The sequence below is a fragment of the Panthera tigris genome, chromosome B3, assembly GCF_018350195.1.
Source record: "Panthera tigris isolate Pti1 chromosome B3, P.tigris_Pti1_mat1.1, whole genome shotgun sequence".
NCBI lineage: Eukaryota > Metazoa > Chordata > Mammalia > Carnivora > Felidae > Panthera > Panthera tigris.
The window spans coordinates 48084263-48099079 of NC_056665.1; the positions used below are offsets into that span (position 1 = coordinate 48084263).

The 14817-nt window shown below is 37.0% G+C and overlaps 1 protein-coding gene across 2 annotated transcripts in view; it reads right to left on the minus strand.

The window, feature by feature from the left end:
• The window catches only part of TEX9 (testis expressed 9), a 63761-nt gene that overhangs the window by 15934 nt on the left and 33010 nt on the right, over positions 1-14817 (minus strand). For both annotated transcript variants that reach the window (XM_007081879.3, XM_042988795.1), the window contains one exon: positions 5972-6106. In XM_007081879.3, coding sequence (XP_007081941.1) covers positions 5972-6106 — 135 coding nt within the window. The remainder of the gene's footprint in view (positions 1-5971; positions 6107-14817) is intronic.

Consider the following 14817-nt stretch of genomic DNA (forward strand, 5'->3'; position numbering starts at 1 on the left):
ATTCTTATACACTAATAATGAAGCAACAGAAAGACAAAGAAACTGATCCCATTCACAATTGCACCAAGAAGCATAAAATACCTAGGGATAAATCTAACCAAAGATGTAAAAGATCTGTATGCTGAAAACTATAGAAAGCTTATGAAGGAAATTGAAGAAGATATAAAGAAATGGAAGAACATTCCCTGCTCATGGACTGGAAGACTAAATATTGTCAAAATGTCAATACTACCCAAAGCTATCTACACATTCAATGCAATCCCAATCAAAATTGCACCAGCATTCTTCTCGAAACTAGAACAAGCAATCCTAAAATTCATATGGAACCACAAAAGGCCCTGAATAGCCAAAGTAATTTTGAAGAAGAAGACCAAAGCAGGAGGCATCACAATTCCAGACTTTAGCCTCTACTACAAAGCTGTAATCATCAAGACAGCATGGTATTGGCACAAAAACAGACACATAGACTAATGGAATAGAATAGAAACCCCAGAACTAGACCCACAAACGTATGGCCAACTAATCTTTGACAAAGCAGGAAAGAACATCCAATGGAAAAAAGACAGTCTCTTTAATGAATCGTGCTGGGAGAACTGGACAGCAACATGCAGAAGATTGAAACTAGACCACTTTCTCACACCATTCACAAAAATAAACTCAAAATGGACAAAGGACCTGAATGTGAGACAGGAAACCATCAAAACCCTCGAGGAGAAAGCAGGAAAAGACCTCTCTGACCTCAGCCGTAGCAATGTCTTACTTGACACATCCCCAAAGACAAGGGAATTAAAAGCAAAAATGAACTACTGGGACCTTATGAAGATAAACAGCTTCTGCACAGCAAAGGAAACCACCAACAAAACTAAAAGACAACCAACAGAATGGGAAAGATATTTGCAAATGACATATCGGACAAAAGGCTAGTATCCAAAATCTATAAAGAACTCACCAAACTCCACACCCGAAAAACAAATAACCCAGTGAAGAAATGGGCAGAAAACATGAATAGACACTTCTCTAAAGAAGACATCCAGATGGCCAACAGGCACATGAAAAGATGCTCAACGTCGCTCCTCATCAGGGAAATACAAATCAAAACCACACTCATATATCACCTCACGACAGTCAGAGTGGCCAAAATGAACAAATCAGGAGACTCTAGATGCTGGAGAGGATGTGGAGAAACGGGAACCCTCTTGCACTGTTGGTGGGAATGCAAATTGGTGCAGCCACTCTGGAAAACAGTGTGGAGGTTCCTCAAAAAATTAACAATAGACCTACCCTAAGACCCAGCAATAGCACTGCTAGGAATTTACCCAAGGGATACAGGAGTACTGATGCATAGGGGCACTTGTGCCCCAATGTTTATAGCAGCACTCTCAACAATAGGCAAATTATGGAAAGAGCCTAAATGTCCATCAACTGATGAATGGATAAAGAAATTGTGGTTTATATACACAATGGAGTACTACATGGCAATAAGAAAGAATGAAATATGGCCCTTTGTAGCAACGTGGATGTAACTGGAGAGTGTGACGCTAAGTGAAATAAGCCATACAGAGAAAGACAGATACCATATGTTTTCACTCTTATGTGGATCCTGAGAAACTTAACAGAAACCCATGGGGGAGGGGAAGGAAAAAAAAAAAAAGAGGTTAGAGTGGGAGAGAGCAAAAGCATAAGAGACTCTTAAAAACTGAGAACAAACTGAGGGTTGATGGGGGGGTGGGAGGGAGGGGAGGGTGGGTGATGGTTATTGAGGAGGGCACCTTTTGGGATGAGCACTGGGTAGTTGTATGGAAACCAATTTGACAATAAATTTCATATATTGAAGAAACAAAATAAATAAAACTTTCACTGTGCTTTTTACCACTGGCTGTATAATGTTCTACAATAAAAAAAAAAAAACAATGACTTCGAAAAAAAATGCAAAGATGCTTTGAAAGACACATCCAAATCACACAATAAGGTACAGATGGCCTCTATATAGAATACTTATGTATCTGTTAGAGAAACTGAATTTGAAATTCAAAATATTGTCACATGAACTAAGGATGATTTTCTTTTATTTTGACAAGATTAATTTTTTTAAAAAATGAAATTTGGTGAAGGCCACAAGGACAATATGTAGCCCACAAAACCTAAAATAGTTATTAGCTGGCCCTTTATGGAAAAAGTTTGCCTACCTTTGTCCTGTGTAGAATCCTAAGGATAGAATACGTGACTTTACCAAGTTTCAAGATACAAATTAAATCTATAAAAGTAAACTGTATTTCTCTATACTAGCAACAAATAATTGAAAACTGAAATTTTAAAAATTTACAATAACATGAGGAAGATTAAAAACTAAGGGGCAAGTGTGAAAAAAATGTACAAGACCTGTATTCCAAAAACTACAAAAAATTGCCTACAGAAAATGAAGAAGGCTTAAAAAGTAGATATGCTCTATTCATGATGTGGAAAACACAGTATTAAGATGTCACTTTTCCAAGTTGATCTACAGATTTAACGCAACTCCAAGCAAAATTTCCATACTACCAAAACCACCTATAGATTCAATGCAATGCCTCTCTATCAAGATTGCAGTTGCAGTTATTACAGAAGTAGATAAAACAATCATAAAATTTATATAGAACCACAAAAGATTTCCAAAAGCCAAAGCAATCCTGAGAGAAAAGAACAAAGCAGGAGGCATCACACTTCCTGATTTCAAGCTATACTGTAAGACTAGTAATTAAAATAGTATGGTATTGGCATAAAAGCAGACACATAGACCACTGGGACAGAATCAAGAGCCCGGAAATTAATCCATGCATATACAGTCAACTAATAATGGGAAAATGATAGTGTTTTCAATAAATGGTGCTGGGAAAATTAGATATTCACATATAAAAGAATGCAACTTGATTCTACCACTATCAGTTTAGTCCAAGCTACCTCATCTTTCACACTGCACCTCTTAACCAGCATCCATCCTTCCAATCAATTATCCACACAGCACAAAGAAATACTTTCCAGGTACGCATCTGATCATAGCAGAGTCTCCTTTCACCTTTTTCAAATAACCATACAGTGACTTTATACTACTCTTTGGGTAAAACCTGTAATACTTAACATGGCCTAAAGGATCTAGATGGTTTGGCCTCTACCTAATGTTGGAGGCCTCACTTTGCAACACTCCCTTGACATCCATCCCTGACTTTCATACCTTGTCTTTCTTCCTGCCACAGTGCCATTTTTTACATAGGATTCCTTTTGTCCATAATCTAGCATCTAACTCATTAATATTATTTAGAACTTAGCTTAGAATTACTTTTTAAAAAAGCATTCCTTGAGGTGCAGGGTTGGCTCAGTCAGTTAAGTGTCCGACTTCAGCTCAGGTCATGATCTCGTGGTTTGTGGGTTTGAGCCCCGCGTCGGGCTCTGTGCTGACAGCGCAGAGCCTGAAGACTGCTTCGAGTTCTGTGTCTCCCTCCCTCTCTGCCCCTGCTCGTGCTCTGTCTCTCTCAAAATAAATAACATTAAAAAAAAAGAATTAAAAAAAAAAGCATTCCTTGACCTGGTTACCTGCTGAAAGCACAGTTGCACCTTAGTTTTGCTTGATGAACTGTCTAACACACAGCTTCTTCACTATGAAGTGTGTGATTGTAAGCACCACATTTATTTTTATCATGTTTATATCTCTAGCCTCTAGTAAAAATCTGGCAGGTACCTAGAAGGCCCTCATAAATATTTCTGAATGAATTAAGGAAGAATTAGATATTATTTGTTCCTAAATGACATGGACTTGGTGACATGTTTTAAATGGATTACAAGCAAATCATCAAATGCCCTGTTTTAAGAATTCCAATTAAACCATCACAAAGTTGTTTTTCCTCATTCCTTCCTGCAGTGTGTTTCAGGGGCAATTATTATGTTTCAGGCACTGAGACCCAACAATGGATGAGACATTCAGGGTCCCTCCACTCATGCAGCATCTGGTTTAAGCTGACTGACTTTTCATTTTGAAAGTTACTCTTATTCTAAGGCCAGATTACTTGTTTCCTAACCTCTGTGGAGAATAAATATATCATTATTTTTAAAATAAATCTTTAACTTTCTTATGACTCTGAGGAAATCTTGTTCTATTTTATGGAAAATTTACTATTTCTTAAACATACAGACCTGAATAATTTTAATTACCTACCTATTTATATGTCTGAGAATGAGAAGCAAAGTACAAAGAATTAAAATGGAAAATAAAATATACCTCCTCACAAAACTTATATACAGACTAGACAACAAGGAAAAACCTAACAGCATATGCCCAGAGTCCTTCAAAGACAGAAGTTAGAAATAAAGCAAAGTAATTAAAAAATGAAAAACTTAAAGACATACACATATTTTTTCAGAAATCTGAAATAAGTTATGTCTAAGAACTCTGATCTTGAAATGCCTACTTCATAGCAAATCGTTACACAAAATGTTATCCCAACTGTCTTTAAACTCATCACCCACAATGCTGACTTGGGATCATAAATTTATCTTGGACACATTTGTTTTTACAGTGTTGAGGGTTTTAAACTGAGATTGCATACCAAATCCTCATTACTTGAATTTGTAAAATGGCTGATTAGGATTATTGCTGTCATGGAAACTAGTTTTTCCTTCTGCTTCTCTAATGTGTGTGCTAAAACAGACATCACATCTACAACCAAGAATTAGCAAATCCTGGCATATACATGGTTATTCCATTTTCTTCAAAATCCCTTCAGAGTGCACCAAAGTGAAAATAATACTCCAAGAGCATGCTAATTACTGGCAAGTTATAAAGATGACTTCCTAACTTGTTTACTAACTTCTATTAATAAATCCCTGTCATCATACTATCACTGATGGCTCTTGAACATGAACATAGTCTGATCACACAGCATAAACTATCTCACAGAAGATATCTTAAAACTCTTTAGTCACTGTAACATATTTGCCTCTGTTAAACATGTTAGAGGATTCATCAAGTTCAGTTTAGTTCTATGTTCTAACATAGTGTTACTGTTAGTTCTAATACTTGTTAAGTGTTATTAATTTAGTCCAAAATGTATCATCTGTGTCTATAATGACAGTGGCTCCTAATTTCATCACCCAAGTCATTGTTAAAGTATTCATTATTGTCCTAAGGGAGAGATTCCAATGGAGCATCAATTTTAGGCTGACATAGAACCAAAAACTAATAGCCAAAATTTATACAAGATTTTGATATACAAAATAGAGTATACAAAAAGTTTTTACACAACATGGATATGTGAGCCTTTATTTATTCAACAGACATTTCAGGGACTGAGTGCTAATTCTATGACCATCACTGGCTAGATACCAGGATACAACAGTCATCCTTACAACAACCCTATAATAGTGACTATCAAAATGTTGTCTCAGAAGCAGTGGCATCAGCATCAACCTGGGAACTTGTTAAAACTGCTTCCTTAAAGTAGTTACAACAGGCCTCACCCCAGACCTACTAAATCTGAAACTCTAGGGTTGGGGCCCAGCAATGTGTGTTTTAATAAGCCTCCCAAGTAATTCTGATACACGCTCAAGTTTGAGAACCACATAATTGCATTAATATACTGAAAAATTGAGGCTCAGAGAAGGAAGCAGACTTGAGGTGGAAAAGGGACATTTTCCTTTCATCTATCCCCAGAGATTAGAAAAATGTCTGGCACATAATATGTGCACACAATAAAGATTTTTGGATGGGAAAATGACTGAATCCTCTAAAGAGGTGTGCTATCATCCAATTATGGCAGTAGCCCAAGAAATATAATCCTAACTTATTGAAGATGTACATATTGATGATGAAAGTATTTCTTCTTTGAAGAGAAATGTTTGCCATGACATCAAGAATTATAATTTAAAAACTATTATTTTTGACTCTTGCATAAAAGAAGTTACCAAAGGTGACCACTACCCAAACTGTTCAATTTTTCCATACCTTGTTATTTTGCCTTGATTTACTTAACTCCAATTTATACTTTTCTGCCTCTTCTAGAGCTCTATTCAACCGAACTTCTGTAGCACTTTGATTAGTAGCAGCCTGTTTTTGTAGTCTTCTTTTATTTTCTAATTCCTGTACAGTAAAAGAAATATATGGGACATTTATAAATATATCACAAGTTCCCTCTATTATAACATTTTCCATTTCTCCCAAATTTTACACACACACACACACACACACACACACACACACACACACACACACACACACACAAACACATACAGCTGGGGGCGGAGGGCTGAAGACTGACTGACAGAAGTCTCAGGGAATTCTCACTTCCAAATTAGTAGTAGGAAAATATATCCTTAAAAATGTAGTTATGAATTCAACTTTCAAATTACTATTTGTTTGGAATTTTCTACTTCTTTTTATGTAGTATAGAGATTCTCTGTATTTATTTTATAAGCAACTCCTTGTAACTACAATTCTTCCTTTGAGAACCTCCCCAAAACACCCATGTAAGGCACAAACTCTCTCATAAACACTGTGTTTATGTAAACCTAACAAAGTATAGAAGAAATATTTGTTAAAAACAGAGCATTCTATGTTAGCCTTATAGGGAAAATCCCAACTCTGAGCAAAAACAACAGATCTTGTGGATTAATTTTCCCCATCTTGGGGTAGGTTTAGACTTGCATTTCTGCAAATATTCTAAGAGATGCTGCTGCACAGAGTCTACAGGCCACACATGAAGAAACATGAACATGTAGGATAAACTCCAAATTCTACCATCATCTGGCACTACAGTTTCATCTCCTGCCAGAAATGTTACCTTCAGATGTATCAGCAGTATGTGGATCTCTTCTAAACAGCTATGATGTTTCTTGCCTCTAAGCCTTTGCTCATGCTCTTGCTTCTGCCCTGATCCCTCCTGCCTACTCCTCATTTTTACATGCTTATCCTTTAAAACTCAGTGAAGGGTGTACACGAGGGCTTTACCTCCTCCAAGAAGCCTTCCCTCATTATCTTCCTCATTCTCCTCCTAGGCTGGATTAGGTACCCTTCCTTTAGAGCTTCTACAACACCGTGATGCACATTTATCATGGTACCTGCTGTGGAGAACTGAAACTATCCATTTACTTCATTTCCCCCACTATAATATAAACTCATTAAGGATAGAAATGGTCTTAATTTCTGTATTCCCAGAACTTTAATGACATGTTTATTCAATTAAATTTATTTTGTAATACTTAACTCACTCTTCTTTGCATTTCCTATAGTGCCTAGTACAGAGCTTTATATACAACAGATACTCAATAAATATCAGGGAATTGAAATGATGCAGTTAAAGCTACAGTTGTCTGTTTTCTTCTTTTATTAAGTTTTTTTTTCTCCTGGCTGCATCACTAGGTTTTATTTGAAAACTGATCTCCCTGGCTCTGAGTAATTAAGGGCAAAACAAAACAAAATACAACAAAACACATGCTGCTCTTTATGTAGGTTTCTAAACAAATCAAACTGTGTATGGATACCATCTGCTATCACCAGCCTTCTTCACAGCTTTGTGGGTGGTAGCTACAGTAAGAGCAAGCTTGATTTATCTCACTGTTCACATGGAAAAGGCAGAGATTCTCATTAGCTAGAAAGTCCACAATTCTAGCTGCCTCATTTCAGCCTCCTCTCGTAAGAATATGAGATAAATCTTTGCCCTTCTCTTTCCTCCTGGTGACTTTGTAACCTGCTTCATAGAGAAATGGAAACCATCCTACACCACATTATGTTCCCCTTTTTGTGAATCAATATTGACCTCCTGCTTGGGAGAAGTGAAAAAGAAAAACGGTAGCCATTAGAATAGTAAAATACGAAATAAAATATTCCTATACGAGTAAATCTACTAAGGGAAAACCTTACCAAAAACTTGAAAACATTGCTGTTTTCAGTCACACTCAAGGACTCTTTACAAAATGCATACAAAGTACCAATATTTTTTATATATGCTGAAAATAATAAAGTAAACCTATTGTTACCAAAGTTAAGCATTTTACATGTTGTTAGAGAAAATTTTTATGAAAGATCTCAAGCCCTTACTTTTACATCAGCTTTAAAAGAAAAATCTAGATAGCTTAAAGAAAATAAAATCTAACTTTAAAACTCAAAGAGTATGAGATCCAAGAAATAATTTGCCATCCTCTGATAACTTTTAAAGCATTCATAAGGCACTACAAGAGGGCAAGAATACAGAGAGGTATGTATCAGTAGCCACAGCACAGGATGAAATGTAGCAAATGCTTTAAGAGGAAAAAGTCGCCACAGTAATTTAGAAGAGAAATAATCACATGAGGACAACAAGTAAATGATCAGATAAGGTTCTAGAAACAGGTGGCTAAGGTACAAAGAGCATTAAACGTGGAGTCAGAAAACCTATGAACTGTGATAGATTCAGTTTCCACATCTGAAATTGGAAGTGATGAGATGTATATCTAATTACTTATGCAACACATTTATCAAGCACTTACTATGTGCCAGGTACTATTCTATATGAATGATGGGCACATGATAATTAACCAAAGTTCCTCCCTTCATAAAGCTTACCTTCTAGACGAAAAGACAGATGATAAGCACATACATATATACATACTCATACATAATATCTGGTAGTGATAAGGGCTATGAAGAAAAATAAAGAAGGCTTGGCGCCAGAAGCGAGAGCCCCTTGGGGCTCATCCTGCCCCCCCCCCTCATTTGGTCAGTGAAAAAACGGTAAGAGTAGTGGTATTTCACCGCTGGCTGGCAAGGCCGGCAGACCCTGCCCCGCCCCTTCATGGGGGGGGGGCGGGGACGCCAGGGGCCTCCCACTTATTTTTTTTTAATGAAATTTATTGTCAGCTTGGTCTCCACACAACACCCAGTGCTCATCCCAAAAGGTGCCCTCCTCAATGCCCATCACCCACTTTCCCCTCCCTCCCATCCCCATCAACCCTCAGTTTATTCTCAGTTTTTAAAAGTCTCTTATGATTTGGCTCCCTCCCTAACTTTTTTTTTCCTTCCCCTCCCCCATGGTCTTCTGTCAAGTTTCTCAGGATCCACATAAGAGTGAAAACATATGGTATCTGTCTTTCTCTGTATGACTTATTTCACTTAGCATAACACTCTCCAGTTCCATCCACATTGCTACAAAAGGCCCTATTTCATTCTTTCTCATTGCCAAGTAGTATTCCATTGTGTATATAAACCACAATTTCTTTATCCATTCATCAGTTGATGGACATTTAGGCTCTTTCCATAATTTGGCTATTGTTGAGAGTGCTGCTATAAACATTGGGGTACAAGTGCCCCTATGCATCAGCACTCCTGTATCCCTTGGGTAAATTCCTAGAAGTACTTTTGCTGGGTCACAGAGTAGATCTATTTTTAATTTTTTGAGGAACCTCCACAGTTTTCCAGAGCGGCTGCACCAATTTGCATTCCCACCAACAGTGCAAGAGGGTTCCCGTTTCTCTACATCCTTTCCAGCATCTATAGTCTCCTGATCTGTTCATTTTAACCACTTTAACTGGCGTGAGGTGATATCTGAGTGTGGTTTTGATTTGTATTTCCCTGATGAGTAGTGACGTTGAGCATCTCTTCATGTGCCTGTTGGCCATCTGGATCTTTAGAGAAGTGTCTATTCATGTTTTCTGCCCATTTCTTCACTGGGTTATTTGTTTTCTGGGTGTGGAGTTTGGGGAGCTCTTTATAGATTTTGGATATTAGCCCTTTGTCTGACAAGTCATTTGCAAATATCTTTTCCCATTCTGTTGGTTGCCTTTTAGTTTTGTTGGTGGTTTCCTTTGCTGTGCAGAAGCTTTTTATCTTCATAAGGTCCCAATAGTTCATTTTTGCTTTTAATTCCCTTGCCTTTGGAGATGTATCAAGTAAGACATTGCTACGGCTGAGGTCAGAGAGGTTTTTTCCTGCTTTCTCCTCTAGGGTTTTGATGGTTTCCTGTCTCACATTCAGGTCCTTTGTCCATTTTCAGTTTATTTTTGTGAATGGTGAAATAAAGTGGTCTAGTTTCATTCTTCTGCATGTTGCTGTCCAGTTCTCCCAGCACCATTTGTTAAAGAGACTGTCTTTTTCCATTGGATATTCTTTCCTGCTTTGTCAAAGACTAGTTGGCCATACTTTTGTGGGTCCAATTCTGGAGTCTCTATTCTATCGGTCTATGTGTCTGTTTTTGTGCCAATACCATGCTGTCTTGATGATTACAGCTTTGTAGTAGAGGCTAAAGTCTGGGATTGTGATGCCTCCCGCTTTGGTCTTCTTCTTCAATATTCTTTGGCTATTCGGGGTCTTTTGTGGTTCCATACAAATTTTAGGATTGCTTGTTCTAGCTTTCAGAAGAATGTTGGTGCCATTTTGATTGGGATTGCATTGAATGTGTAGATTGCTTTGGGTAGTATTGACATTTTAACAATATTTATTCTTCCCATGCATGAGCATGGAATGTTTTTCCATTTCTTTATATCTTCTTCAATTTCCTTCATAAGCTTTCTATAGTTTTCAGCATACAGATCTTTTAAATCTTTAGTTAGGTTTATTCCTAGGTATTTTATGATTCTTGGTGCAATTGTAAATGGGATCAGTTTGTCTTTCTGTTGCTTATTAGTGTATAAGAATGCAACTGATTTCTGTACATTAATTTTGTATCCTGCGACTTTGCTGAATTCATGTATCAGTTCTAGCAGACATTTGGTAGAGTCTATCAGGTTTTCCGTGTATAATATCATGTCATCTGCAAAAAGTGAAAGCTTGACTTCATCTTTGCCAATTTTGATGCCTTTGATTTCCTTTTGTTGTCTGATTGCTGATGCTAGACCTTCCAACAGAAGTTGGAATTCCAATGGAATTTGTCCATTTCTTCCAGGTTGTCCAGTTTGTTGGCATATAATTTTTCATAGTATTCCCTGATAATTGGTTGTATTTCTGAGGGATTGGCTGTAATAATTCCATTTTCATTCATTATTTTATCTATTTAGGTCCTCTCCCTTTTCTTTTTGAGAAGCCTGGCTAGAGGTTTATCAATTTTGTTTACTTTTTAAAAAAATCAACTCTTGGTTTCATTGATCTGTTCTGCAGGTTTTTTTTTTTAGATCCTATATTATTTCTGCTCTGATCTTTATTATTTCTCTTCTGCTGGGTTTGAGGTGTCTTTGCTGTTCTGCTTCTATTTCCTTTACGTGTGCTGTTAGATTTTATATTTGGGATTTTTCTTGTTTCTTGAGATAGGCCAAGATTGCAATGTATATTCCTCTCAGGACTGCCTTTGCTGCATCCCAAAGCATTTGGATTGTTGTATTTTCATTTTCATTTGTTTCCATCTATTTTTAAATTTCTTCTCTAATTGCCTGGTTGACCCATTCCCTGGTTAACCCCTCACAGGGATGGGAGGTGGGCCACTGGGGGCCTCCCACTTATTCTACACCTCTCATGTCTCTTCACCATGCCAGACTAGAGTCAAGGTCAACAGGGTCTTCTTTCCCCCCTGATTCCACCAAGCCTGTTCCCCTGGCTTTGGTTTCACTGGATAGTAGGTAGGGACAGTGGGAATCTTGTTCATCTATTCATGCATGTCACTAATTAGGTGATGAGGCATTTGGCTACCTTAAGAGAGTCATATTTACTCCCGAAATTTACATTTGGAAGGCTTCCAAATGTGGGGATGATTCTTGTAAAGATCTGGAGGGAAGAATTATAGACTGAAGGAACAATGAAAACAAAGATCCTGAGGTAGGAATCCATTCAGCATATTCAAAGATCACCAAGGTGGTATTGCTATTGAGGTAGGACTATCAATCTAGGAGGTTACTGGAATAGAGTAAGTGAACGACAGTAGCTGGGGCTTGGATAGAAGTGGTGAGTTTTTGATAAGTAGTTAATTCTATGTATTTTGAAGATAGAATTGACAGAACTTGTTGATGGGTTGGATGTAGATATGGGAAGAGAGAAGGAGCAACAGGACTTTTGGATTTTGGCCTGAACAACTTAATGTCTTTTACTGAGAAGGAGAGGAAAAGCATGTTTGCAGAGGGCAGGGAAGCAGGAGCTCCTTTTAAGATGTACGAAGTTTAACATATCAAGCAGAAGTATCAAGTGGGCACCAAAGAAGAGGTTAGAGCAAGAAAAAGAAATGTGGTGGTGATCAACATATGGATGGTATATAAAGCCATGGAAGTGAATGAGAGCATCTAACAACTGGATGTAGACAGAATAGTGAAGAGAGCCAAGGACTCAGCCTTGGGCACTTCAACATGTAAAGATCAAGAAAATAAGGACGAAAATCATTAAGTGTGCTATAGAAGTCAAATGAAAAGTATTTCAAGGAGTGAGTAATCAACCATGGCAAATGTTACTGAGAGACAAATTACTGAAAGGAATAATAACTGACTACAACTGGCAGTGTGGATTATTGATGATGTTGTAAAGAATGGTTCTGAGGCAGAGCAGAGATGGAAACCTAACTAGACTAGTTTCAGGAGAGAATGACAAATGAGGAATAGAGACATTGGGTATAAACAACCATTTTAACAAGCTTCACTATAATGGGGAGCAATGTTATAGAGCTGGAGGTACATATAAGATCTATGGAGGTTTTAAAAAATATATTGCATATTCTATAACATGTTTCTATGATAATATGAGTAATCCAATAGATGAATGTGATTTTTGAGAGAGAAAGACAGGATAATTGTAAAAGCAAAGTCCTTGAGTAGGAGAGAGGGTATGTGATCCAGTACACGGTAAAGAGAGGCATTTACACAGAAGAGGTAGGAATCTATTGTCATACATTAGGGGGAAGCAGAGTAGATGGGTACAGAGGCAGAGACATTCACAGATTTAGTGACAGGATGACAAAGAGTTATCTTTTGATTTTATTTTCTTAGTAAAACAGGGGGCAAAGTCATGAACTTAAAATGGGAAAGTTAGAAGAAGTACTGAAAAGTTGAGGAGAAAAGTTCACCTGTTTAATAATCATCTTGGGAGAGGGAAATGACTTCTCAGAAAGTTGGAGAATGGCATTACACCTGAGATTTGTAAAATAAATTAAAATAGGACCAATCCATTTGGCTGGTGTTTTTTTGTTTTGTTTTGTTTTGACAGCCCAAATTCACTGCACTTGAGGAAGCATGCAGTAGCAAGGACATTAGGTTTAACTAGGCTTGGGTTTTGCCCACACACTAGATTTGCAGGGAAATTAAGAATATACAATGGACAATTAAGTAGTGAACATGAAAACTAAGCTGGGAGGAAGGGAATAAAGAACTGGGGGGAGATACAGATCTGTATAATAAAAATGTATTTGAGTATACACAACTATCTTATGTACGTGATAGCAATTTGTAAACTACACAATATTAAACAAAAGGACCATTAATATAACAGCTCTACAGGACACATCTAGGCAAAAATTTAAAACACTTTCTTTGCAAAATAAGAACTTGAAGAAATTAAGAAAATGATTTTGAGTAATTTTGCTATAAAAGCAAAAAAGAATAAAGTATCTTCAAGAAATGATACAAACATCAATTTTAGCTGGGGAAAAAGATAAAAAGAGAGCAGACTTTTTAAAAAGTGAGTTACTAATGATAAGCATGTTTGTGTGACACAATCCATGGTCAGAGAAACTTGTGGATGTACCTGCTGACTTTAATTTGACCAAAACCAACATAAAACAGAGATTAAGTCTTCCACACATGACAAACAATAAGGATCTAACATAAAAACACATCATAAGCAACTAAAAGAAATAATCAAAACTTGTTAAATGACTATTTAGAGATCATGGAAAAGAGTAGGATGGTGATTCCTGACAGAAGGGAAATAAATGAAGTAGTCCTATAATCACCCCAGCATTCTGCCTCAAGGCAACACCCACACTTTGGGTACAAGGAGGAGAAAACACAAATAGAGCTCAAGGTCTGTTGAGCTGAGTAAGGAGACAGAGATGGGAGTTGGAGGAGACTGAAGCAGCTAGAATTTCTAAGAAGGGTTCAAGTAAGGAGGAACTCCATTAGGAAGGAACTTCAGGAATCCACATACTGAGGATTAGGCCACACCTGCATACAGAGAAACTCAACAAGGCCAGCAAAGAACAAGCAGGAAGTGTATATAGAACAATTCACGTCATTCAGACAAGGAACGAAGACATTTGAGCTCTAAACAGACAGAAGTGAGAGTCCATAGTGATAATCTAAGGCATTCAGTGGAGATTTTGGAAGATATCTTTAAGGGAAGCCTTGGTAGTAGAGTTGAATTATTCTTGGAGGCTACTCTAGACACACCCAGCCAAACTTAAAAACAGGCCTCAAAGGGACTATATTGAAAATTATCTGTTAAAACCCAATACTATCTTCAAAGAGCACACTAAACACAGACACTCAATAATATAACATTCACAATGTGTATCATCCAATATAAAATCACTAACCAATTCTAGAAGCAGGAAAATGTGATTGATCTCCAGGAGAAAAAATAGTCAAGAGAAACAAATCCATATCTGAGAAAAATGATGGATCCAGCAGACAAGGCTTTCCAAACAGCTATTTTAATTATATACATTATTATAATGAGAACATAAAGTGAAAATATAAAACAGAATCAAATGGAACTTCTACAGATAAATAATATATCTGAATGAACTTTTCACTGGGTTAAGAATAAGAACACATCAGACATTGAAAAGAAAAGATGAGTGAACTACTGAAGACATAGCAACAGAATCTATCCAAACAAAAAAATATAAAGGAAAAAGGCTTAAAAACATCAGTGACCTAATATCATTGATATATTATCAGTGTGATAAT